Here is a 26,050-nt window from a genome sequence, read left to right as displayed (position 1 = left end):
AAAGAGATTGAGTCAAACTGTTTTGGTAGCAGGCCGCAAATTCTAAATTTTCAGCCAAACCAAAGTTCAAAAGTGTAAATTTAGAACTGTTATCTGAGAAATCTTTGTTAGGAAATACCTGGGAGTCAACTAAGACCAGTTATAGTTGTTACTGCCAAAATGTGAGTCATGCAAATATTTTTATTGGGGAATGCACTTATTGTAGTTATTGCTTTTAATCCATTTTACCTGATTTTGATATTGACTAGGGAAGCCTGTTTGTGTATAAGTTAACTTAAGCAGTGACACTTGAATATTGGCAAAATAAAAGTTAATTTTTACCATGTATACAAATTGCAAACCAAGATTCAATTTTCTGCAGAGTTACTTAAATACTGTGTTGAAGGTTCATAGCCACCTCAATCTTGCAATAATCTAACACTGTGACCACCAACTTGATGCTGTTTTTTGGGTTACTTTTTATTGCTCTGCCTCATATGTACACATCAATATCAGACTAATATAAATTTCCAGTAAACTATGGTCTTACAAGTCACCTTGTGAATGGTTATTTTCATCTTGTGAATCAAATAAACAAACAAATACTTTATTTATTGAGGGTGAAATACATTACCAGTAGCCCGGTAGTTTACATGATGGCCCTCAACAAAAACAAAAACAAAAATTATACTGATTCTAGTAATTATTACACTTCCAACTAAATTATTATTATTTATTATAAAAATCAAAAAGTCTTACTAATCTTGAAAATGTTCTAGTAAAGAGTTTTCTTTGATAAAATTATTCTGTAGCATTTTTCTGCAATTTGAGAGAGAAATTATGTTTCTGTATGTGTTACCTAGATTATTCCATAGATGACATGCACTTGAGTGGAAAGTCCTGAGCCCTAAGTTTCTTTGACATGATGATGTCAAAACGTCATTACAGATAGGAGATCTAGTTCGATAACCATGTGTAGACCTAGCATGTTTAAAATATCAGGTGAAATATTCAGGACAATGACCCTGGCTAACTTTGTGTAACATAAAGAGTTTTCTAATGTGCACGATGTCATCTATAGGTAGCCAGCCTAATTTATCAAAAAGTTCTACGTAGTTGTCATTAATGGTGGCATCCAATATTGATCTCGCACATCGTTTTTGTACTTAGCAGCCTTTGAAGGTTTTCAACAGAACATTTACCCCAAAAAGTACAACAATAATTAAGAATAGGCTTAATGAGAGCATTAAATAACATTTTTCTGCATTAAATGGTTAAATGGACTTTAGCTCTCTCAAGAAGACATATTCTAGAGTTCAGCCTTTTTATTAGATAGTCGATATGTAAGTTACAAGAAAGATGAAGATCAATTATGACACCAAAAAGTTTTTCTCCCACTGATTCCTCAAGTCTTGTGTTGTCAATGGAAAGCTCTAATTCAGTTTCTTAGCAGTACCACTGAGTGCGTGCTTGGTCTCTTTGTGAATCGTTTCTGCCTCTAAGCCAGTTCCACCCTGGCTTAAAGCAGTCACTAATCTTTTCGAGGAAACCTCTCTCACGAGGAGGATCATCGTTTCTGACCTTGATTACATCTCTTCCATCTGAGAAGTACATATCAATATCAGACAAATCTAAATTGTCATAGATCTCGTTTGCAATTATTGAGAACATTTCTTCAACATTTAGGCCGGTTTTTGCACTTGTCTCGATGTGGCTAATGCCAAGATTTTTGGCAAAGTTTTCCCCTTCCTCTCTGGTGATGACACGTTCTCCCTCCCCTGCTTTATTACCCACTAAAATTAAACTCACATTGTCTGGTGCATAATCCTTAATCAACTGGTACATTCGGGGAACGCCTTCAGTAAGGGAGGACTCCTCTGTTACGTCATACACAATAGCAATGCCTTGAACTTTTCGTATAAATTGTGGTGTCATCGCTTGAAATACTTCTTGTCCTGCCGTATCAACAATTTTCAAAGTAAACTCTCGGTCGTGCAGACGGATTTTAGAATTCTTAAAGTCCAAGCCACACGTAGAAGGGACTTTCTCCATGAAGATTTGGTCAGAATACCGTAAAAGTAGAGACGACTTTCCTACACCAGACTCTCCAAGAACAGCAACTTCAATATTTGCAGTTTCACCCCCCTCAACAATGCGTTCTTTCTGTTGTATCCTTTCCGATTCGCATCGAAACAACTTAGTGAGCCTCTCGGCGCAAGGCCTCATCTTATGGGAGTCCTTAATACAGTAAAAGACGATATCTTTCAGTTTATGCTCACCCATCATCTCGATGTCATGTTTGCGACGTTCCCTTTCTGGTATTTGTTGGCCATCTGCGCAATAAAGAGAGAAAAAAGTATAGCTTGCTGCACCACAACCTTAATAAGTCGCAATCATAATGCTTGCCAGCGTGGCTACAAGAACAGAGTAGCATCTGACAGCCAACTTCCCGAGTATTTTACAGGGTTCAGTAAGATTTCAAGATACTAATTATATACTTTACCACAGAGCTACAAAGACTTCGTTGGTGGGCTCAAGCTCCCAGATATCACCCCTCATCCCCAGCCCCTACCACCCGCTTGCCGTAAGTCAAAATGTAAAGCGAAAAACAAACAAATTTGACTGATGGATTTTTCAAAAATTATGACTTTTCACGGTCGGGGTCTACATAACTTCAATTAATGACCTCTTTTCTTCCATTTACTGCCCCAAAGACGTTCTGATTTTTATGGTCTGTTTGTTTTTTTCAACATTATACTACGATAAAGTTTACACACGGTTTATGACCATCTCTTATTTTAAGGTTTTACATTATCTAGGAAACTTCAGTGTCAGTAGCGTGAGGAATTTGTGGGCCAAACACGTATTGCGGACCTGTATTTTCTTTGTCTTACCTCACCTTAACAAATTACCATAACTGTGTTAAGTTAATAACATTGTTTACAAAAGTACGATACGTACCGCTCGTAAAAGGTATGATTGGTTGTGGGGAGGGGAGCCGTCCATTTATAACTTCCATCAAAGTGATTCCGAGCGAAAAGATGTCAATCTTAGTGTCATATTCGACAAGCGAGCGGCCCCTTGGAATGGGAAAATTTGGATCATAGTCGAGGTGAAACGTCTCTGGTGCAGCATAAACTGGCGTTCCGGGTACAGGAGAACAATAATTTTGTTCGCCTTTTAGAAGCACTTTGGCAAGACCGACATCGGCAATCTTCGCCTGCTTTTCCTTGGTCAGAAGTATGTTTTTGCTGGCCAAGTCTCGGTGAACTATCGGTGGATTTTGCTGATGAAGATACGCGAGACCTTCCGCCACGTCCAACATAATCGAGACAGTTTCTGAATATGGAATCCTCCCTGGATGACAATCACGAATATGCTCTCTTAAGTCACAATCCAAGAGTTCAGTTATCAACATTGGCGGTGATGTATGTGAAATGATAAATTCCAATAACGTAACCACGTTTTTGTGCTGGAGGTTTTGAAGAATTTTGCATTCCGCTTCAAACTGAGAGAAATATTTGTTGTGGCTGTGAGGTTCTCTGAAGAAGCGTTCATGAAGGATTTTCACTGCAACTGGTTTGCCATCCAATTTGGCTCTGTAAACGTTCCCGAAACTCCCGCTTCCGATGAGTTTCTTGTGCTTAAGGTTTGGCAACATTCTCAGTAGGATTGAGCTCTGTTTATGCTATCACTAACAGCCTGTGTTTAGTACAAACATCAAGGCCCAAAATTATCAAAACTTTCGCTTCTTAAATGTCTTGTTCCCAGGTTCCTCTCATACAATGAAGTCTTTACATTAGAGGTCTGCTTCTCTTTCCCTACGCCAAGAAACGAAAGATGCTTGAAATTCTTAATGTTATAGAAGAAATAGTTGGCGTGCAGCGTGCAACCACTGAGTTATGGATGCGCTTAGGAGGTTTACTAAGCACTCACGAAGCTAGAGTCACACTTGCCTATCACCTCGTGCGACTCTTACGCTTCTTTCGTGCTTAGAAGCCTCCCACGTGCATCCATACCTCGATGGTTGCACGCTGCACGCTGACCATTTCTTACTTTTCCGACAGGTAAACTGGAGTATCTGCGCAGGCAACAGCCTGACAATACAAGTCAGTCACCATGATATTTGCCTACATGGCCAAATACAAGACCCTGGGAGCATTATATAACTCCAAAATCCGAAAAATGACGAGGAAAGCTTCTATTAGTTGTTTCATATATAACTTCAGTAGACACTCAGTTCCAAAAAAATGACACCTACAACTAAGCATGATCCATGAACGACGAGACCCGATGACTGTATGGCTCTTCCAGGAAGTGTGGATAGGATAGCTCAGATGGTGTGATTTCGTAGATTTGGTGCGGGATTTCGTAGTTATCCTTTATGTAGTTGATTATTGAAAAAGTCATCAAAGGATCGTTGATTGTGAATCGTTGATTGAAGATTGTTGGTTTGAGCTGATGATAAAATATCGTAAAACTATTTCTGAGGGCATGACCTATTAAAAGCGTTGAAATAAATTCTAAGGCTTGCTTATTCCATTGGTAGAGTCAAATAGGGGTAACGTAGGGTTTTCAGCGTCAAAGGTCTAAGTATTCTATTGTTTTTTAATTAATGCTGAAGCCTCTGTAATAAGTAGGTAATTAAGTATTATAGTATTATCAACTGAGTTGATAACGTAAATTGGCCACTGCAAAGAGTTTAGCTTTTAAATTATCCACGGTGGCCAATTGACGTTATCAACTCAGTTACCCTGTGATACTCTCCCACCGAGTCGACGCAGCACAAGTTTCTTTAGAAACTTACCCTCTTTATTCATTTGTGATGATTAACTAATTTATGTTTTCGGTACAGGCTAACAGAAGGTACTTCATCACTCAAGCTCGGTGATCTAAATTCTAAATTCTAATAGTGGACCAATGCTACAAATACAACATTGATATGGAAAAAATGATTAAAAAATTCCTTACATAAAACCTTAAGTAAATGAGTTTACAAAAGAACTGCATTATTAACTGAAACAAAGATTTCTTTATTGACATCTCACTTGAAAAATAACAATACAATATTACTGCAACTTCGAAAATCTCTAACTTTTCAAAAACGTTTTTCGAAGGCTAGGCAAATAAACAATAATAAAGGGTCGTAAGGATTATTGATTTTTGTGGGGAAAGGAAAATTGGGGGGAAAATCCTTTCACCAAAGTGTCACCCTTACAAGCTTAATCCAAACTACATTTACCTACATTTTCACCACATTGTAAAAATAGCATCTTTACCTTAAGTGCTGTAAGCTATTCCAACGGGCAAAACGTACCTCACAATCTTATCTTCATCATGTTCACAGTTACTGTACTTAAAGTTGATAAAATGACTTTGTCAACCTGAAACAACTATTCTTAAACTAGCTGATTGAAAATACACTGCGTTTTTGTTGGTCTCCTTGCAAGTGAAATAGAACACCTAATTTTTGGAATACTTCGTTCTTTTCACATGCAATGTCACTACGGCACCACCGCAGCTTTTTAGAAATACTTATTCTTTAGGTTTTGTGTACCTGTACCTTAAAATGAGATGGATGATACCCGTTTTTCATTAATGAAAGATCATTGCCACCTCAATCTTGTGATAATTTAACAGTTACAACTTGATTCGAGGAGGCGAGCGTGGCCTAGTTGTTAGGGCGCTGCACTTGTAAGCCGGAGGTCCCGGGTTCAAGTCCTCCTCCCTGCCACTGGATGGATTTGTCTTCGGTGGCCCCGAATTCAACTCCTGCACGCTTTGTAAATAGCCAACTGGTCTGCCTCCTACCAGTTGGGGTTTTTAACGAGTTTCTGTTCATTTACGATATTTGTTTCCTTATTTACAGTGTCCCCAATCAGCACAGCAGTGCTAAAATACACTGACACTTAAATAAAGTTATTATTATTATTATTATTATTATTATTATTCAGTATCGAGGTTACTCTCTCTTTCTCTGCGTCAATATCAGACAAATCTAAGTTGCCATAGATCTCTTTTGCAATCATTCTAAAGATTTCTTCAACGTTTAGGCCAGTTTTTGTAATCGTCTCGATGTGGCTAGTGCCGAGCTGTTTGGCACAATTTTCCCCCTCTTTCTAGTGTTGACCTGTCCTCCTCTGTTTTATTACTCACTACAATTATACTCGCATTATCTGGTGCACAGTTCTCAATGAACTGATGCATTCTGGGAACTCCTTTAGTGAAAGAAGACTTAATTGTTACATCGTACACAATAGCAATGCCTTGAACGTTTCGTATGAGCTATGGAACCATGGATTTGCATTTTTCTTGGCCTGCTGTATCCACAATTTTCAAAATAAACTCTCGGTCGAGCAGACGGATCGTAGAATTCTTAAAGTTCAAGCCACCTGCAGGAACAATATCCTCAAAGAAGATGTGGTTAGAATATCGTTAAATTAGGGATGATTTTTCTACACCAGACTCTCCAAGAACGGCAATTTCAAGCTTTAGAGTTTCCCCCCCCCCCCCTTAACAATTCGTTCCTTCTGTTTTATCTTCTCAGATCCACATTGAAACAACTCAGCGAGCTCCTCGGTGCTAGGTCTCATCTTAGGGGAATTCTTGATACAGCAGAAGACGATATCTTTCAGCCTATGCTCACCCATCATCTCGATGTCACTCTTACGACGTTCCCTTTCTGGTATTTATAGACCATCTGCTCAATACACAGAAAAAAAGTATAATTTATTGCATCACAGGCTTGATAAGTCGCAATTCTAGAGCTTGCCAGCGTGGGTGCATGTTCCATGGGTTTAAGTTTCAAGATACCACACTGCAGTACTGAGCTACAGAGAACTCGTTGGCTAAAGATGTATACCAAGCTCAAGCTCCGAGAGCTCCCACCCCTTACGACCCGCCTACCCTTGAAAAAAAACCTGAAAACGAAAAGAAGACAAATTTTTCCGACGAATTTTGCTAAAAACTATGACTTTTTACGATCGAGGTCTGTATAACTCCAATTCATGGCTCTCTTCTTCCATTCGTTGCTCCCAAAAGACCCCGCTACGTTTCTGTTGTTGTTGTTTTTTTTTTAACATTATACTAAAATAATACTTACACTTGATTTTTGACCATTTAACCTATTTTAAGGTTTTGCTCTCTCTTAAGAACTTCGATGTCACTAGCGTGAAGAGTTCGTGCAATAGCCACACGCGTATGCATTGCGGACCTGTATTTTCCTTAAACTATGTCCAGTTAAATGCATTGTTTACAAAAGTACGTTACGTGCCGCTCGTAAAAGGTATGCATGGTTGTGGGGAGGGCAGCCGTCCAGTTATAACTTCCATCAAAGTGATTCCGAGTGAAAAGACGTCAAGCTTGGTGTCATATTCAACCCGCGTCGACCCCTTGAAATGGGAACATTTAGATCATAGTCGAGGTGAAACGTCTCTGGTGAAGCATAAACTGGCGTTCCAGGTACAGGAGAACAATGATTTTGTTCGCCTTTTGGAGGCACTTTAGCAAGACCGACATCAGCAATCTTCTCCTGCTTTTCCTTTGTAAGAAGTATGTTTTTGCTGGCCAAGTCCCAGTGAACTATCGGTAGATTTTGCTGATGAAGATACGCGAGACCTTCTGCCACGTCTAACACAATCGAGACAGTTTCTGAATATGGAATCCTCCCTGGATGACAATCACGAATACGCTCTCTTAGGGAAGGTACCTTTTTTACTGGGGGGGGGGGGGGGTCGGGGTATGTTAGAAACTTTTTGCGAAAAAAGTCGTGGCCCTCCCACTTCCCAGAATGGACTAAAGCACGACCCTTCACAAACACCTACACAAAAACATCTGACCCTCCCCCCTCCTCCTCCATGGAAGACAAGAATAACCGGAAGTGTTACTCACATAACCGCGTCTGCCCACAAAGCAGTTAATTGCGTGGCGTGTGATTGTACGGTGAAAACATGAAAATGGGCGAGGATGTACGAGGAATAGAAAGAGGGAAATGCGCTTGTGGTGAATGCGAGGATTTCATGAGGTCAGATGGAGCAACTTGTGGCTATTGTGGCTGTTTGCCGACTCGCCATTCTAAAAAGGATGCCCGCTACTCCTGACTCTGTTGGTGGCACATCGGGTGAGGGAACAAGTGAAAGTGCAAGTGCAGAGAAGTGGAAAGATGAAGACCTGGGGTGGTTCCCGAACCCAAAGGGCGAATACACTGAGTTCTCAAATAGTACTCTGCCAAAATTCTACCTGTCCTTTGGGACCACTTGTCCCTACAAGGAACACTTTCGCCGCTGTTTCGTGACCGAAAGAAAGCGCTAGTGGAAAGTTCGCGAGGCTTTGAAAGCAATAAATTACAATTTGGCTTTTGTGACTTCTGATAATCCAGCGGCTGCCGGGAGATTCATGGAGGAAAATTTTAGCGCAAAAACACCATGACGCTACCACGATTAAGGACAACATTGATGACCTTTCGAAGCTGAAGATCAAAATCGATGAGCTGAATGGGAGTGCGAAAGTGACCGAAGATGATAATGCACTGTTCGATTCAAACGGACGGCATATTAAATAATTTAGATTAATCTTGACTGGTAGCTTTGCTTGTATATACAAGTTTTAGGTTTCTATACACTTCGCGTGTTTGTTAACAAATAAGAGTCAACTAAGCGACATGGAGAAATTTTTTTCCTTGCCAAAAAAACTGCGACCCACCCCCGGTTGCGAATAAAACAGGTTTGACCCCTCCCAACTTGTAAAAACTTTACTAATCACCCCCTCCCCGATAAAGACGTACCTTTCCTTAGGTCACAATCCAAGAGTTCAGTTTTCAGCATTGGTGGTGAAGTATGTGAAATGATAAATTCCAATAACGTAACCACGTTTTTGTGCTGGAGGTTTTGAAGAAATTTTGCATCCTGCTTGCCTGAGAGAAATGCTTGTTGTGGCTGTGAGGTTCTCTGAAGTAGCGTTCATGAAGGATTTTCACTGCTAGTGGTCCACCATTCCATTCGGCTATGTAAACACTTCCAAAACTCCCGCTCCCCATAAGTTTCTTCCTCTTAAGATTTGGTAACATTCTAAACAGGACAGAATTTTTCCCCTTACTATCGTCAATTGTCTGTAGAATAAACATCAAAGCCGGAAGTCGTCGATACTTTCACCACTTAGATGTCTTATTCCCAGGTTTCTCTCATCGGATGAAATCTCCATTCTCTTTCCCTACGCTAAGCACTACAATTAAGTCATCCTTACTTTTCATAGCCTACGGCATAATTTAGCTTTTATCTGCTCTCAGTAAATTGGGTCTCCGTTTTTCCGACAATCACAAGGGGTGAAATAAAATTGTCAAGTTTGAGGGTGGAAGTTCAGTTCGCTTGCACACATACCATGACAATTAAATCAAGCAAAATGACCAATATGACCAGTGATGACCAAATAGACAAGCGAGAAATTAAAATCGAACTTCTCAGGAATATTCTACCGCGTTGGCGACTCAGCCAGCAGGTCAGAAGGTATCTAGGAAACAGTATATTGCCATACTTTTATAACAAGAATAATAGTTTTTTTTTTCCACGAAGTTGGTAATCAACAAATAACGAGCACGTGTTCACTGTGCACAAAATAGGCGCAAGGAGTATTTGTTAAGGTCTGCCCATGTTCCTTTTCAACCGAATATTTCAATTTCACTCTCAAGTGCTACTTAAAGTGGTCCTCAAGGAATGCATCCTTAAGCTACAGGGGGGCAGGAGGGGGAGGGGGGTACCCTTACCTCACTGACGCTGGTAATGCTTCAGTTGTGTCAAGAGACAGAGACAACATTTACAAAATTAAAATAGGACCATTCTTTATATTTACCAGCTTGCTTATGCACTATACAGGTAAGAAATCGAAGTTTTGGGGCTGTAAAAGTAAAAATTGAAATATGCCCTAGAAGTAAACATAAATTGCTGCGCAATGCAATTAGGCTCTATTGAAATGGTATAGTTGCCTCAGGAGGTACCATTATATTTCTAATTACCATTTACAATCTAAAATAACCATCTAAAAAATTCAAATTACAGTTAAAACGTCACCTTTATCAGAACCCTCAAATACTTATACAAAATTGCTTTTGAAGACTGATGATACGTTATTCTACGAGATAAGCCTAATAGGAAATGCAGTTACCACTTTCACAACAACATAACAAACAAAAATTGGCATTTCATACGTTGCAATTCATCGAAAGGTAAAAGAGAGTAATATGCATGCATACAGAGTCCATCTCTTCACAAACTAGTTTCACAAAAACTTCTCTCCTAAAACAAGGTTTGTAATCCTGCACATCCTGTTATCCTGTAATATTTTCACAATGTTCATTGTTAGATGCCTTTAATAAGCAAACTCTCTCCTTAACTTTTTACACTTAAAATAAAAGGAATGATACTATGCTGGTTCAGTGTCCTGAACAGGCTGTGCATCTGGAAGACAACAGTAAAATGATTGGAACATAGCTTTACAAAATACACTTGATGCTGTGGGTTGCATGCTAACTTCAGTTTGTTTTCCTCTTTTTTTTTCAAGAAACAAAAAATGTTTGACAGTCTCAATGTTATAAAAGAAATGGTTAACATGCAGCGTGCAACCATTGAGTTATGAAAGCACTTAAGAAGCTAGAGTCACACTTTGCTATCACCTCTTGTGACTCTTATGCTTCTCTCTTGCTTAGCTGCCTCCCATATGTAATAACACAGCGATCCACATGTTCAAGCGGTTACTGAACAGACATTTAATCTCTATCAAGTGCCTCGAAGGTACAAACGAAACTGAATATATAATGAGTCTAGCAGCACTTGCAAATGAAATTCAACACAGGGCGTGAAAATTACAATATTATAACACCACACATCCATAACTCACTACACGCTAACCATTTCTTAATTACAATTATGCCTATTGTTACACACATTCATATATGAATTGTTCAAATAACACATAATGAAACAAATAAAAAAGGGTGCACATTACAGCTTAACAGCAGCAATTACATGGTGAAAGGTAACAAATGAAATACTTGTTTTTATCTGCAAGGGATGGATCTGGAGATAGAGAACCTGGATCTGCGAGGAAACCAAAACATAGCTGCCACTGAACTCTGACTGTCAATACTCTTTGGGAGGCTGACCAGTGAATTTCAATTCAGTGTACTGGACAGGCAATAGATCATAGAAAACATAAAAAAAGAGTAATGACAAAAAAGTGGTGCACAAGGTGCAGCCGATTTTGTCCCTAAGGTTCCTATTTTGATGCCTTCTATGGTCTGTTACACCCACTAACTGTTTGAAGTGTAAAATGTAAGGAAAAGTTCTTGATGCTCATGTCATCTGTCTTTTCTCAACTAGATCATAGTAAGATCCAGTCAAATGCATTTATAATTCAGCTCCAAGCTGAAATAAATCTAGAGACTGACAAATGATAGCATTTCTTTATCAGGCAAACCTGAATAAGACCCAAGCCTTAGATGGTACTTTTAAGCAAACATGCCATACTCTACATAAGCTGTTTTTCCTTCTGTGTCTTCCAGATCAACATGCAGCCTACTCTTGGTTTGCAACTACGTCTTGTCTTGACGATGGTTGCTATCCATGATAATGGTGCCCAAGCAAATAGTTACAAATGTGCTTGTAGACGGGTAAAAGTGGGAAAGTGGAAATGGTTCTTTGTGTAGTTTTCAGCTGTGGCAGCAGAAGTGACAGGGGCAAAGGGATTGGATGTTATTGAATACCATCAGTGATAAAAAATAAGTCTGCCTTTGAGGAAGAATTGACAACATAACCTATTCACAGTACCTTCTATGAACATCTCTGGATGCTCTCTTAAACATTGAACACCAGCAGCCCTTGCTTCTACACATTACTGTATAACTGATATGATAAAGATGTTAAGGATATCGAACAAAGAACAGCCTTTTTTGTTGATTAGATCAATTGTCAATTACTTTAATTTGCATGCCTAGTTACGATCTTAGTTACAATGTTTATCTTTTTCCCTATTGGTTTGAAATCGGATATTTTAGCGTCACCACGCGCATATAAAAGCTAAATTAGCGTCCCTTTAAGCCAGAGTTTCGTAAGATTTCACCTTGAACAGCAATAACTTCGTCTTTCGTTCCAAACCTTTGGCACAAGCGGGACCGATATGTAAGTGATTTTTGTTAGTTTTAATTCAATATGTTTAAGTTTAGTTTTTTACCTTGGGCGATAGCGCACATATGTACTGTGTTGTACAACAGTACAACTAATTATCTTGAAATCGAAGGAATATTTTAAAATAACTAGACGCTCGCAAAGTAACGCCCACATTTTAGTCTTTGGGCTGTTAACCAGCCGCAAATGGTCATTGTGTAGCTGATCTTTGATTCTCGAGTAGTTTTAATTTAGCCTTTTATGATTTGTTTATGTTAATTCACGTTAATTGTTGTTATTTTAATCGCGTTATCGACATAGGCACGTAAAGCGTTTCATTCATGCTTTCGTTATAATATTATTGCAATTTCAGTTTACGATCGTGATCGTGACCGTGATCTAAATAAACACCGTTGATAGTCATCTTGGTTTTCGTGGTTTCATTACGACCGGTAAAATAGTCCCACATCAGCGACACTTAGAAAAACACGCATAGCAACACCCCTCGAAGTTTCTTCTTTCGTCGCAAGCGTCACAAAAGACTTAAGACAATCACCACCTCCACCAACATCTAGAGGATTCAAACAATGCCTTATGCAGTCAAGAGTTCAACAGGTTATCAGAACCTCCACACATTACCGCTCCAGGACCTGGGTTTAATTCATCATCCCAGATAACAGAATACTTCTTTGAGCAAAGTTATAGGATATGGTTGGTTTTCTTTTGATATACTGTGTAGAAACTATCCTGCCTATGAAAATACCTGAAATTCCATTCTTTATAACTCATACAAATTCTGTGTACCACTGATGACGGTGGTAATAACAGAGTCGTTACTCTTGTTTTTACCTCTTACTCAATGAGTCAGAAAAAGATCAAATTCTGAGTGACTTTTAAATTTAAGACACTTTCATGATTTTGATTGACTTGGAACCTTTATTTTGTCAAAAAGAATACAGTAAGAATCACTTTTTCCTAACTTACCTGAATAACGAGTCTGACCGTGGTGTAACAATTTAAACAGTGTCACACTCAAAGAAATTCTACAAAGCCATCCCAAAGTTTTCTTTTTTTTTTTTTTTTTTTTCAAATTTTCTTACTTTCATGTCTATAAACACATGAGCTTGCAGCAATGTACATCTCGCTTTACCTTGAAGAACGTAAAACTGAAACATGTGCAGATTGTAGGAGTAAAATGAGACGTTTCAGTTTCTTTTTGCTTATCTTTGAATTTGCAGTGTACATATCTACATTCACTGGTAAAATTTCCGCACAGCCCCATACTATTGTAAAACAAATCTGTTTTCCCAATGACAATGTATTGTTTTAGTCATTGTTTTCTCTATTCAAGAACTGAATGCATAATGAAGTATGGGGCTGTGCGGAAATTTTACCCATTCACTTCACATCGCGTTCCATCTTGCATAATTCGTGCAGGAAACTAGTGGGACCCAAGAGCATGTTAGAAAGTAAACACTTTGTCCCAGTAACTTTGATTTATACAACTAAATATCTGATGTAGACTGTTAAGCTATGCCATATTACACATTATTATATACTCAACAAAATATCGCGTTTCTGATTGGTCAATGATGAATGCATAAATAGGTTATAGAGTGCAATAGAGGTTATAGAGTGCAATACGGAGAAGTTGCCATGGAAACACCGGGGTAGCGCCAAATTTGAACACCAAATTATAAAAAAATGGCTGACAACCGGTTTGCTTTGTCAAACCAAAACATCGTTGAGCAACTTAAAGAAAATGCGAAAAACAAAAACACGTTGAAAGCTACACAGACCTGGTTAAATGTCTGGCAAACATGGGCGACTCAACGAAAAGTAAACCCAAAAATGGAAGAATACGAGCACAAACAACTCGATAAAATGTTGCAAATCTTCTACACAGAAATACGCACAAAAGACGGGTGTGAGTACGAACCTGAGAGTTTAAAATCCATGCTGGCAGCCCTCGACCGCTATTTAAAAGAGCATGACTACAAGTACTCTATTATACGAGACCGAGAGTTTCACCAGTCGAAGTTGGTACTCGAAGGAAAAGTGAAGTGTCTCCGTCAACAAGGAAAAGGCAAGAGACCCAACGCCGCGAACGCACTGACAGCCGAAGAAGAAAAAATGCTATGGAGTGAACAAAGTCTCGGCGACTGCAGTCCAAGAGTTCTTTCCCAGACGATGTGGTGGATCTTGACTCAACATTTTGGCCTGAGGGGAAGACAGGAACACCATTCAATGGAAGTCGAGGACTTCAGTTTTTGTGTGGACGACAGCGGCACAGAGTACGTCACATTTAAAGAAAATCCTACAAAGACGAGGCAGGGAGGACTGAACACAAAACATCGTAGTGTTCTGCCAAAAATGTTCGCTACTGGCGGTCAGAGATGTCCTGTTGAGTTACTGAAGCAGTACCTTAGTAGGCGTCCTCAAGAGCTGCGCGACAAAGGTCCTTTTTACCTTGCCATAATCGAAAATCCCAAAACAAATGTTTGGTACAAGAAGCAGCGGCTCGGCGTAAACAGCATCGACAATATGATGAAGAGCGTCGTCAAGAACACAGCTCTGGAAACAAGCGAGAAGAAATTGACTAACCACACTGCAAGGAAGACAGTTGTGAAGAAACTCAGAGCAGCAAGCGTCGAGAGGCAGTCGATAATCCAGGTGACCGGCCACGCAAATGAAAAGTCTCTTAACGACTACGATGAAGGTAGCGAGAAGGAACAGCGACAGCTTTCAAACATTATCAGCAATGCTCCACAGTCAGCAGCCTCCAGCAGTTTTCCTGGTCTACCAATGTGGTCTTCTCCTGCAACGGCTTCAACGTGTGAACAGGTGAAAACAAGCGGCCATACTTTCACTGTGAACAACTTTCACAACTGTCAAGTCACATTTAACGTGATTCAGGGGCAATGCAGTTCACCAAAGTCTACAAGTCAGAATGTTATTCCCTGAGGCCGATTGAGATCAAACATTTGAAAACAGTTTAGCGGGCTTAAGTACTCTGGCCGCTTTTAATAACGGAAATTTAGCTTTTGAGTTCGGCTTGTAATATTTTCTGAGAAACTTTCAAGAACTTCACGCTTGATTTACCTGTCTCAACATTACATTTTTGATTGGTTTAAATAAAACATGTGAGCATTTTGGAACCCATTGAAGTGTTTTTTGTAGTACGTAAGGCGTGCAGAGTAGTGCGATGGAGTAATTTTGTCGAGAATATAATAAATAAAAAATCGTATGAACCTGCTCGTGCATTTCGTGATTTATGGTCACTCGTGATGTTTTGAAAGTTCTCAAATTGCACTCGCCTACGGCTCGTGCAATTTAGAGAACTTTCAAAACATCACTCGTGCCCATAAATCACGAAATGCACTCGCGTTCATACGATTTCCTATACTTACACCGATGGAGTATGTACGTGAATGATTCCTTGGGATAACGAAAAACGATCTCATAGCCACGATAACTTACGATAACAATTCGTACAAAAACTTAAAGCAGCAAAATAAATAACACTGGGAGCGAAAGACTTATCTGGAGGTATGAGCTGTTCCCGAATTTTAAAAATTTCTGTATCACGAGTCCATCTTCTTGTGTGGCTCGCGAAGCTTGGCCGATGTGAAGCGCTTGGTAACCACCCTATCTCCGAACTATGGTTGCGCGGGCTCAACGTTTTAGACACCTTCCGAAAACTGGAAAGACAATGCCTTGTTTCAATCTCAAATAATTTCAGCGGCCAGTCCTGCCCTCGGCACTAAAGTTAACTTGTACGTTAGGAGGGCATTGGACAAAATTTCCACACAGCCCCATACTTCATTATGCATCCACATATGGGGCTTTATTATTCAATGTATCACCAATAAGATGTGTATGCATAATTAATACTTTCACTCCCAAAATCTAATTAGTAATTCTCCTTACTATCTGCCATACAATTCTTATGATGTTAGTTCAGAGAATTTGGTATTGGATCAACTAATAATCCCATGGTTGACATTCTTCTCTATTCTCATCACCTGCCTGCTTGATATTGTATTGATATTGTAAGGAGAAATTCTGTCCTGGTCACTTGTGGGAGTGAAAAGATTAAGTATGAGCTGAAATTTTCCCAATATTTGAGTGTCATCCGAAAGGAAGACCGAAGGAAGCTGTTAATTACATCAGTAACTCACATGGCCAAGAAACTGAATGAATGCTACTTGATTCAACTTCACCTTCATTGGAAAGATACTTCAACATAGATTTTAGAAGGGAGTTCACTTAAGCAACTGATTGAACACTCTTCACACTGATTGTAGGGCTGAATCATAAATCATGATATCATAAACTTTATTTGTGTCTTGAATATCAAGCTGTTGGGTTTAAAAACTCCTCTACTAATAGGGGACACTTAATATAGTTAATAACCTACTAACTATTTTCTAATGAACTATTAAAAAAAGCCTAACAATATAATTAACAATATGATATAGTTAAAAACCTATTAACTATTGACTAATGGGATAAATTATCAGAAAGAGAAAAGATTAAGAATTACAAAGTATGCAATTGGAACAATTGAAAAATTCTCAGTTGCAGACGCTGTATAATATCGATAAATTACAACTGTGAATGATGGTACAGTCTGTGCAGTAGAGGTCTTAATTGATGATAAAGAATTCTGTCTGAAAAATGTCCAATTAAGCTAAAATATATTGCTTTTGGTAAGAACATGTTCTGAGTTAACTGTTCATCAGTGCTACAAATTATGAAGATGTTCTCATCCATTTCATGAAAATCTGATTGTATTGATCCCTGAGTTTACTTGAGGATGAAGTGTTCTTTTCAAGAGAAAATGTAAAAAAAATTAAGAGATATTTTTCATATACACTGGTAACAAGGTTAAAGAAGTTGACATCATCAGAGCTTGAAAGAGTTGCAGAGTTTTGAATGATAACACTCCCTATTTAAATTCATTGAATCTCCACAAGTGAAGACCATCTATGAAAAAAAGAGATTGAGGCTAACTATGTTTCTGGTAGCAGGCCACAAATTCTAAATTTTCAGCCGAACCAAAGCTCAAAAGTGTCAATTTAGAACTGTTATCTGAGAAATTTTTGCTAGGAAATACATGGGAGTCAACAAAGAACAGTCATAGTTGTTACTGCCAAAATGCGAGTCATGCCAATATTTTTATTGGGGAATGCACTTATTGCAGTTATTGAATTTAATTCAGTTTAACTGATTGTGAGATTGACCAGGGAAGCCTGTTTGTATATAAGCTCACTTAGGTAGTGACATGTGAATATTGGCAAAATAAAAGTTAATTTTTACCATGTATGAAAATTGCAAACATTAACATTCAATTTTCTGCAAAGTCATTTAACTATTGTAGTGAAGGCTCAGTAGCACCTTAATCTTGCAATAATCTAACTCTGTGACCACCAATTTGACACCTTATTTTGGGATACTTTCTAATTCTCTGCTACAAGCATACACATCAATATCAGACTAATCTAAATTCCAGTAAATTATGGTTTTATGAGTCGCCTTGTGAATGGTCATTTCCATCTTGTGAATAGTTTCAGCCTCTATTAAATATTCCTTTGAACCGGTTCCACCCAGACCTAAAGCAGTCGCCAATCTGTTCAAGGAAACCTCGTTCACGTGGAGGATCATTCATGACTGTGATTGCATCTCTTCTGCCATTTGAGATAAAGGTATCAATATCAGATAAATCCAAATAATCATAGATATTCTCTGCAATCATTTCAAACACTTTTTCAACATTTTTTCCACTTTTTGCACTAGTTTCAATGAAGGGAATTCCATAATTTTGAGCAAAATGTTCACCCTCCTTAGAAACAACAAGTTCACTCTGCTCACTTTCCATCAAATCTGCCTTATTGCCCACTAAAAGCAAACTCGGAATGTCCGGTCTTTCCCGATTGATAAAATGCAACATTTCAGGAACACCCTCCCAGAGAGAAGAAGGGTTGTTCACATCATATACGAGGAGGATTCCCTGAGACCGCCGAATTAGTGTTGGAGTGAGGGAATGGCGAAATCTTTCCTGTCCAGCAGTATCTTGAACTTTCATTTTAAAGTCTCTACTCCGGATTTTGATGGGAACATGTTCATAACGACAACCAATTGTGGCAACTATCGCACCAGGGAACACATGGTCAACAAATTTTGAAATAAGACATGTCTTTCCCACATCTGATATCCCGAGAACTGTGACTTCAATAACTGGGATTTCTCCCACAGCTCTGTTTGCAATAATTTTCTTCTGCTCGATTTTTGAACATTCTTGTCGAAGCATTTCAGTGAGTTCTTCTGCACTAGGTCTTTTGTCACTGGAATCCTCTATACAGAGAAACACAATTTCCTTCAGCTTGTGCTCACCCATCATCTTGATGTCACCTTTACGACGATCCTTTTCTAGGATCTGTACACCATCTTTAAACACAGAAGAGAATGTATAATTTGCTTAAGTTTTGAGCTAAAGAAGATCGAATTGTAAATCAATGACAATGTATTGGACAAGAGAAGCATAAGGTACCAGTGACACCACTATTGAAGTTTTGTATAGTTGGGTAAGGGAAAATTTGAAGCTCAATAATTCACTGATACCGTACTTCCTTCAATGAGTGCCAAGACACTCATTTAAAATTTGGCTAAAGGAAGGGGGGGTTGGGGGGGTGCTTATTCAAAGGAAGGTGCTTAATCTGGTGGGTGCTTATTAAGTTTTACTTTCAAAGAACTGTAACTTTATTGGCTAAATTGTTAAACAAAAACTACAGCATTATCCGCGTAAAGTCAATATTTCTTTTTGTTCAAAAATTTGGGAAACATTCATTTCCTAAAAAACATGTATTTAAAATTCTGCTATAGGAAGGGGGGGGGTTGGGGGGTGCTCATTCAAAAGAGGGTGCTTAATCTAGTAGGCACTTATTATGTTTTACTTTGAAAGAATTGTAACTTAATGGTTAAATCATTAAACAAAAACTACAGCATTATCCAGTTAAAGTCAATACTTTAATATTTCTTTTTTGTTTAAACACTTGGGAAACATTCATTTCCTTAAAAAGACAACAGGGATTAAGCTAAGAAGTATGATGTTAATGCAGTTGGAACTGTAAATGTGGTACATGTGTATGGCACTGACGAATTGTTTGGCACACTCCGATTGAGCTATCAATCCTTATAGAAACTGTTTTTATCTACATGCCAACCAATTTGAGAAAATGAAGGAGGACCTAGAGGGAGACACTTTTTCGAGGAGGGGGGGGGGGTGCTTATTTGACATTAATTTTTAGACCCAGGCTGTAGGGTGCTTATTCGGGGGAGGGTGCTTATTCGAGGGAGGGTGCTTATTCGAGGAAATACGGAATTAGTGATGCAGATGATAAACAAGTATTTATTTGTCTTGCTCCTGCCGTGACAGCACCAATAACTAAAGATAGATAGGAGCCTGAGAACAAGATTGACGCTGATATTATTTTGAACATGACAGCTGAGCCCAAAAAAACTTTTCAAAGTCTATTACAAGAAAAGTTCTTCTTAAAGAGAGAGTGATCACTAAATATTTAAAAATCAGTTCAGGGTGCATTCTCAAAATTCAACTTCGATGATACTTCTACATGCACACTTGGGTAAACTGTAAATTGCATTCACACATTCTTTTCTACACCTCATAAAATTTGACACGTACCGCTTGTAAAAGGACCATCACCTGGCTGAGGATTAGGTAGCTTTCCATTTATAACTTCCATCAAAGTGATTCCGAGTGAAAATATGTCAATCTTGGTGTCATATTCTACACGCGATGGGCCCTTCCTTGACTTGGGAAACCTTGGATCATAGTCTGGGTAAAATGTTTCTGGTGCAGCATAAACTGGCGTTCCGGGTACAGGAGAACAATATTTTTTTTCGTCTTTTGGAAGCACTTTGGCAAGACCGACGTCCGCAATCTTTGCCTGCCTTTCCTTGGTAAGAAGTATGTTTTTGCTGGCCACGTCTCGGTGAACTATCGGTGGATTTTGCTTATGAAGATACGCAAGACCTTCCGCTACGTCTAACATAATCGAGATAGTTTCTGAAAATGGAATCTTCCCGGGATGACAATCACGAATATACTTTCTTAAGTCACAATCCAAGAGTTCAGTTATCAGCATTGGCGGTGAAGCATGTGAAATGATAAAATCCAATAACGTAACCACGTTCATATGCTGGAGTTTTTGAAGAATTTTGCATTCCGCTTTGAACTTCTTCAAACATTCGTTGTTGCTGTGAGGTTCTCTGAAGTAGCGTTCATGAAGGATTTTCACTGCTACTGGTTTACCATCCAATTCCGCTCTGTAAACGTTCCCAAAACTCCCGCTTCCGATAAGTTCCTTCCGCTCAAGGTTTGGCAACATTCTTAACAGGGTCGAGCTTTGTTCATGCCATCACCAGCAGCTTGTATTAAGTCAGGCATAAAGGGTAACTGACGGCTAACAGGTCACTTTTTCGGAAAACCGTCTAAATGCTTCGGTTAACACATTGAATCAGATACAATGTGCTTCGAATGCCTCTTTGTGCCTTTTTTCGCCGGGAAAACTGTCCTTTATGCAGCTTCACCATAAACGCTTCGATTTTGATCATATGACCTTCACGTCATACGTGTGTACATTGAGCAAGGGTAGTACTTGGTGTAAGACTGCCCAAAATGTCCCGGGCCACCGCCCATACTATTAGTACTGTAGTAAGACCTATGGTACCCGCAGGAGTTGTGTAGTACCTGTGGTAGCTGTAGTACCTGTAGTAGCTGTACTAGCTGTAGTACCCGTAGTAGCTGTACTAGTAGATGTAGTACCTGTAGTGGCTGTAGTAGCTGTAGTAACCCTGTAGTACCTGTAGTACCTGTAGTACCTGTAGTACCTGTAATACCTGTAGTAGCTGTAGTAGCTGTAGTACGTGTAGTAGCTGTGGTAGGTGTAGTACCTGTACTAGGTGTAGTACCTGTAGTACCTGTAATACCTTTAGTAGCTGTAGTAGCTGTAGTACGTGTAGTAGCTGTGGTAGGTGTAGTACCTGTACTAGGTGTAGTACCTGTAGTAGCTGTAGTACCCATAGTACCTATAGTACCTGTAGTAACTGTAGTAGCTGTAGTAGCTGTAGTACATGTAGTACGTGTAGTAGCCGTAGTAGCTGTAGTACGTGTAGTAGCTGTAGTACGTGTAGTAGCTGTGGTAGGTGTAGTACCTGTAGTAGGTGTAGTACCTGTAGTAGCTGTAGTACCTATAGTACCCATAGTAGCTGTAGTAGCTGTAGTAGCTGTAGTAGCTGTAGTAGCTGTAGTAGCTGTAGTAGCTGTAGTAGCTGTAGTAGCTGTAGTAGCTGTAGTAGCTGTAGTACGTGTAGTAGCCGTAGTACCTGTAGTAGCTGTAGTACCTATGGTACCTATCGTACCTGTTGTAGCTGTAGTGGCTGTAGTAGCTGTAGTACGTGTAGTAGCCGTAGTACCTGTAGTAGCTGTAGAACGTATGGTACCTATAGTACCTGTAGTACCTGTAGTAGCTTTAGCAGCCGTAGTAGCTGTAGTACCTGTAGTAGCCGTAGTAGCTGTAGTACCTGTAGTAGCCGTAGTAGCTAGAGTAGTTGTAGTACCTGTAGTAGCTGTAGTAGTTGTAGTACCTGTAGTAGCTGTAGTAGTTGTAATACCTGTATTAGCTGTAGTAGTTGTAGTACCTGTAGTAGCTGTAGTAGTTGTAGTACCTGTAGTAGCTGTAGTAGTTGTAGTACCTGTAGTAGCTGTAGTAGTTGTAATACCTGTATTAGCTGTAGTAGTTGTAGTACCTGTAGTAGCTGTAGTAGTTGTAGTACCTGTAGTACCTGTAGTAGCTGCAGTACTTGTAGTAGCTGTAGTAGGGGCGTCCAGTGGTGTAAGGAATTGTAAAAATTCCTTTCTACCTTCCAGCAAATTTTCCAAGCATTTAGATCGACTAGTCTCACTTTAGTCAATCGACCAAACTTGGATAATTATTAGGCGTAAGGCAGTGAAACCGAGTCCACACTCAAAGGGATTGATATAAACTAATGGGCGAGAGAATATATAGAATATAAATGTAGGTATGTGAGTCCTGAATTGAACCTTCTACAAAGTACAAAAGACGATTTGCACAAGCTTATGAAAGGAACGTCAAGGTTCACACACATTTGATGAAGTTAGTGATATATAGGAATATTTTCTAGCTTTTATATTTTTTTACGCGTCCTATCTTGTTCTTACGACTGTGGTATCCCATGCTCAATTGCACAAAATTGACCCGGCGAGGCTACCAGGGGCACCCAAAGACAATTTTCTGCTAAGTATCTGTTCGGAGAAGCAAATATTGCCAAGAATTTTCTTTTGCTTGAGGAAGACTAAAAATTCCTAGATGGACCTTTCATTCATTTACAATTTTCGATACTTTATACCTAATAAATTCCCTACCAATTCTGATTTTTAATGTTTCAAAATCAGTTCCCAGGTTACAATATTTTTGTTAAAAAATGGTCACCTAAAGTTTTTTTTGGATTCTAAAATGTGATGGGGAGAGGTAACCAGAAAAATACTCACTTGCGTAAATCGTTAAATTGCAACTAAAATTTTCGCAAAAGTAACACTGAAACCTTTGTAATTGTGAAAACTGACTTAAGTTCCTCTAGGATGACCAGTCAGACCGGGAGGGCTTTCCATAAGTTGCTCGAGATTTTCCAAAAAGTTTCACATTATTTCTCAAACAACTGCTCAAAAGTTGCCAAAAACAATCAAAAGTTGCTTATTGCAACAAAACTTACTCAAACGGTTGTTCAAAAACAAAATCTTTGTTTGGTCTGAAGTTATGAAAATATGCAATTTGTACAAACAAAAGTAAGATTTCTTAGAATTTTCGTGCAATTTTTTCAGCGCAACCAGCTTTGCTTAATAACTTTTTCCGGAGTTAAAATCACGAAGGAAATGTAATGAGCCAAAAACATTCCTTAATGACCTTCTTCACCCGAAACACTCGAGTCAGTCGAGTGAGAATCTGCGTCAATCATTTACAATGTTCTGTAAAAACCGCTGCCTTATCTTGCGCCCTTCAAGTGGCTCAGGGGAGGAGTATTTGTCTCCTTTTTTTACTGGTAATTCGCAAATTGTCTACAAAACATTGTGAAATATGGAACAAAGGCTAATTTAAACACTAAGAGCTGCTCCGATATCACAGAATTAGATGATAAAGTTCTAGAGAAATCTTAATCCAAAAGCCAATAGTTGCAATAAAGGAAAGAAGTTGTTCCAAATACGAGAAGTTGCCAAAAAGTTGCCTGCTTGTGGAAATCTCTAATGACCTAAGCGATAACAATTTTGTAGTGCCGCTTAGAATGCATTTCTAGGGTGCAGAAAAGAAAACTCTGGACTGCGTAAAAAGTGTTTCCAACATACTTTAAAGGAGACAGTCGTTGGGTGCCCCTGAGGCTTTAACCCTTTACTATGTGACATCACGGCACTGTCAAGCGAGTCCGGAAACGTAGTTGAAAAACGATATATTCACCTTCCCCACCCCCTTCTCGCGACTTTAAGACGACCGAGTGTGACTGACTGGAAAAAGCCAACAGAGAGACTTGTATTCAAATGTAAAAAACTTTTATTGCCACATTAATCAATAACAAGAGCTAATGATAACTAATGATTAGATACTTTTCTTAAAAATTGAAATTATTCTTATTGAAGTCTCTACCTAACCAATGGGAAACTCATAAGTTTCTCGAGCTAACCGCTGCTCTACTTCGCAGAATCTTTTTTTTTCTTGTCTTTGCCATGCTATTACTCAAAACAATTCTTTCAACAATCTGTCATTTTAAGGAACATCAAGAATGTAAATCAAGACGAACATTCTCAGAAATTAAAGAAATGTTTGCCAATAAAACATAACAAAGTTATCTATACAAACAATAAAAGAACTATGTAATAAGCCTAAAAACGTTAATGACGATAGAATAATACCTTTTCAATGAATTTATCTTTTTTTCTGTTCGCAGAATTGAATCTTGAAACAAATTTTGGTAAGAGTAAATTGAACAAAATTCTGTGTCCATCTACCCAACTCAACTACTCTTATATATAAATATACAGACTGAAAACTTAAAAATTTCCATTAACAGTGGTTTTTTATGAGGCTATTTGAGCCTGTCACGATATAATCTATTGATTTTAAAATACTGAAGAGCTCTGGGAAGGTTTAGAACTTGAGCTCCGAAGTTTCATTTTCCCATCAGTTCTTTATTCATTTATTTATGTTTACAATAGTTCTAGGCGCATGAACGATTTTCAACGAGTTCTCTGCACGGCTAGCTAGGCAACTATCCGCTCAAAGACTAAATATTAGGCTCCATTCACACCAAAGCTTGAAGAGTCCTTAAACATGTTTAAAACGGTTTGTGACTGTTTAGTGCACTTTTATCATTTTCAAAATTTTGCGACGATTACGCAACGTCTTGAATTCAATTCAATTAAATCCGTGTAGAACCCTGTGTTCCTTTTTAACCTAAGGATTTTACTTATTAAACATGTCTATTCGATGTGAATGGTTCATTTGTTACTTATATGAGTTAGTCTCTTCCTTTTCTTTTTTTGGGTAATTGGGAAGAAAAATGGCTTAGGTCGTCACTCAGCTTCTCTACTTCTGTTTTCCCTGCAAGAAAGAAGGAAGACAAATTGTTTTCATGGAAGGTTGCACAATTTAAATTAATCCGATGTTTGAAAAGTATTATTAGAGCAGTATTAAGTCAAGGTTGCTTTATGGGGAGATCCAATGTCATAGGAATGGACCTCTGTTCAGTTTATTTATAGTACAATAGCTGAGCATTAATATATTAACTTGCCTCTCTTCCTAGGTTCCAGCCGTCGTGTAGCCCCTGGTTCCTCTCCAACCCCATCATCAATGCCTCTTCCATCCTCCTTGTCCCCGCATTCGTGTCTTTCTTCGCCATTTTCTTTTGCACTGTTCTCGTTGCTGCCTTCTTCAGGTACATCTGCATCAGTTTCTCCTTTGATCTCTTTGTTATTAAGTTAGCAAAGCAGAAGCAACATCCTTTGGTACAACCCTCCATTCAGCAAGAACGTCAGCACCAATATAGGACACAAATTCCTCAGCCTAATCGACAAACATTTCCCTAAGGATCACAGCCTCCGCAAGATATTTAACCGCAACACCATCAAAATCAGTTACAGCTGTATGAACAACACCAAACAGGTCATCGACAACCACAACAAGCGCATCTTACACTCGTCTCACTCATCTTACACGAAAGACAACAAAGACGGCACGGGAACCAACAAAACATGCAACTGCCGACAAAAGAACAATTGCCCGCTCAATGGTAACTGCCTTCAATCCTCAGTCGTTTATCAAGCCACCGTCACACGGAACGACAACAACACCTCTGAAACATACATTGGACTCACAGAAACCGACTTCAAAACAAGACACAGAAATCACACCGCATCATTCCGCCACACCAAGCACAAAAACTCTACCGAACTTAGCAAACACATCTGGACACTCAAGAACGACAACATTGACTATTCTATTTCATGGCGCGTCTTATCATCTAACTCTCCCTACAACAGCTCCAGTAAAAGATGCAACCTCTGCCTAAAAGAAAAATTCCTGATAATTTACCGACCCGACCTCTCATCACTAAATAAGCGTAACGAACTCGTATCTTCATGCCAACACAGAAACAAAGCGCTGCTACGCAACAGCTGAACTTTAAAGTTTTTAAGTTTACCGCGTATTATGTAAATTTTCCTAGTATATACACGATAGTCACATGAATATTCTTTCATTAAACCCCTGAAGAGTGAAGCGATTCACGAAACAGGCTTGTCGGGAAATGTAGTTGCGTCCTTTTTTCCT

At 38.9% G+C, this 26,050-nt stretch overlaps 3 protein-coding genes and 1 long non-coding RNA gene across 4 annotated transcripts; 2 read left to right on the top strand and 2 right to left on the bottom strand.

The window, feature by feature from the left end:
• Positions 1 to 434: 434 nt before the first annotated feature.
• Positions 435 to 4,494, bottom strand: LOC113684607 (uncharacterized). Its single transcript, XM_089194967.1, has 2 exons — positions 2,941 to 4,494; positions 435 to 2,312 (listed from the first exon to the last, which is right to left on the bottom strand). The coding sequence occupies exons 1-2, from the start codon at positions 3,638 to 3,640 to the stop codon at positions 1,426 to 1,428; spliced, it is 1,587 nt and encodes a 528-aa protein (XP_089051093.1). The 5' UTR covers positions 3,641 to 4,494; the 3' UTR covers positions 435 to 1,425.
• Positions 4,495 to 11,886: 7,392 nt separating this feature from the next.
• On the top strand, positions 11,887 to 12,554 carry LOC149049444 (uncharacterized). The gene is made up of 2 exons (XR_016183305.1): positions 11,887 to 12,146; positions 12,505 to 12,554. It is a non-coding gene; the product is annotated as an uncharacterized LOC149049444 (long non-coding RNA).
• A 1,206-nt stretch (positions 12,555 to 13,760) lies between these two features.
• LOC149049443 (uncharacterized protein KIAA1958-like) lies at positions 13,761 to 15,283 on the top strand. The gene has a single exon (XM_089196495.1). It carries the CDS (start codon positions 13,836 to 13,838, stop codon positions 15,093 to 15,095), a length of 1,260 nt encoding a protein of 419 aa, XP_089052621.1. The 5' UTR covers positions 13,761 to 13,835; the 3' UTR covers positions 15,096 to 15,283.
• A 1,724-nt stretch (positions 15,284 to 17,007) lies between these two features.
• Positions 17,008 to 20,680, bottom strand: LOC113684597 (uncharacterized). The gene is made up of 2 exons (XM_089194966.1): positions 19,837 to 20,680; positions 17,008 to 18,581 (listed from the first exon to the last, which is right to left on the bottom strand). Exons 1-2 carry the CDS (start codon positions 20,540 to 20,542, stop codon positions 17,704 to 17,706), a joined length of 1,584 nt encoding a protein of 527 aa, XP_089051092.1. The 5' UTR covers positions 20,543 to 20,680; the 3' UTR covers positions 17,008 to 17,703.
• Positions 20,681 to 26,050: the final 5,370 nt, after the last annotated feature.

The sequence above is a fragment of the Pocillopora damicornis genome, chromosome 2, assembly GCF_964200805.1.
Source record: "Pocillopora damicornis chromosome 2, jaPocDami1.2, whole genome shotgun sequence".
In the NCBI taxonomy this organism is placed as follows: Eukaryota; Metazoa; Cnidaria; class Anthozoa; order Scleractinia; family Pocilloporidae; genus Pocillopora; species Pocillopora damicornis.
Note: the sequence above shows the minus strand (reverse complement) of the source record. Positions and strands in the feature narration are given on the sequence as shown.

Excerpts from the sequence above, each read along its gene's own strand:
- LOC149049443 (XM_089196495.1), top strand. The coding sequence starts at position 13,836 with ATGGCTGACAACCGGTTTGCTTTGTCAAACCAAAACATCGTTGAGCAA.
- LOC113684597 (XM_089194966.1), bottom strand. The coding sequence starts at position 20,542 with ATGTTGCCAAACCTTGAGCGGAAGGAACTTATCGGAAGCGGGAGTTTT. Across the intron at positions 18,582-19,836 it reads TGATGGTCCTTTTACAAGCG|ATGGTGTACAGATCCTAGAA; the intron begins GTACGTGTCAAA and ends CTGTGTTTAAAG.
- LOC113684607 (XM_089194967.1), bottom strand. The coding sequence starts at position 3,640 with ATGTTGCCAAACCTTAAGCACAAGAAACTCATCGGAAGCGGGAGTTTC. Across the intron at positions 2,313-2,940 it reads AATCATACCTTTTACGAGCG|ATGGCCAACAAATACCAGAA; the intron begins GTACGTATCGTA and ends TTTATTGCGCAG.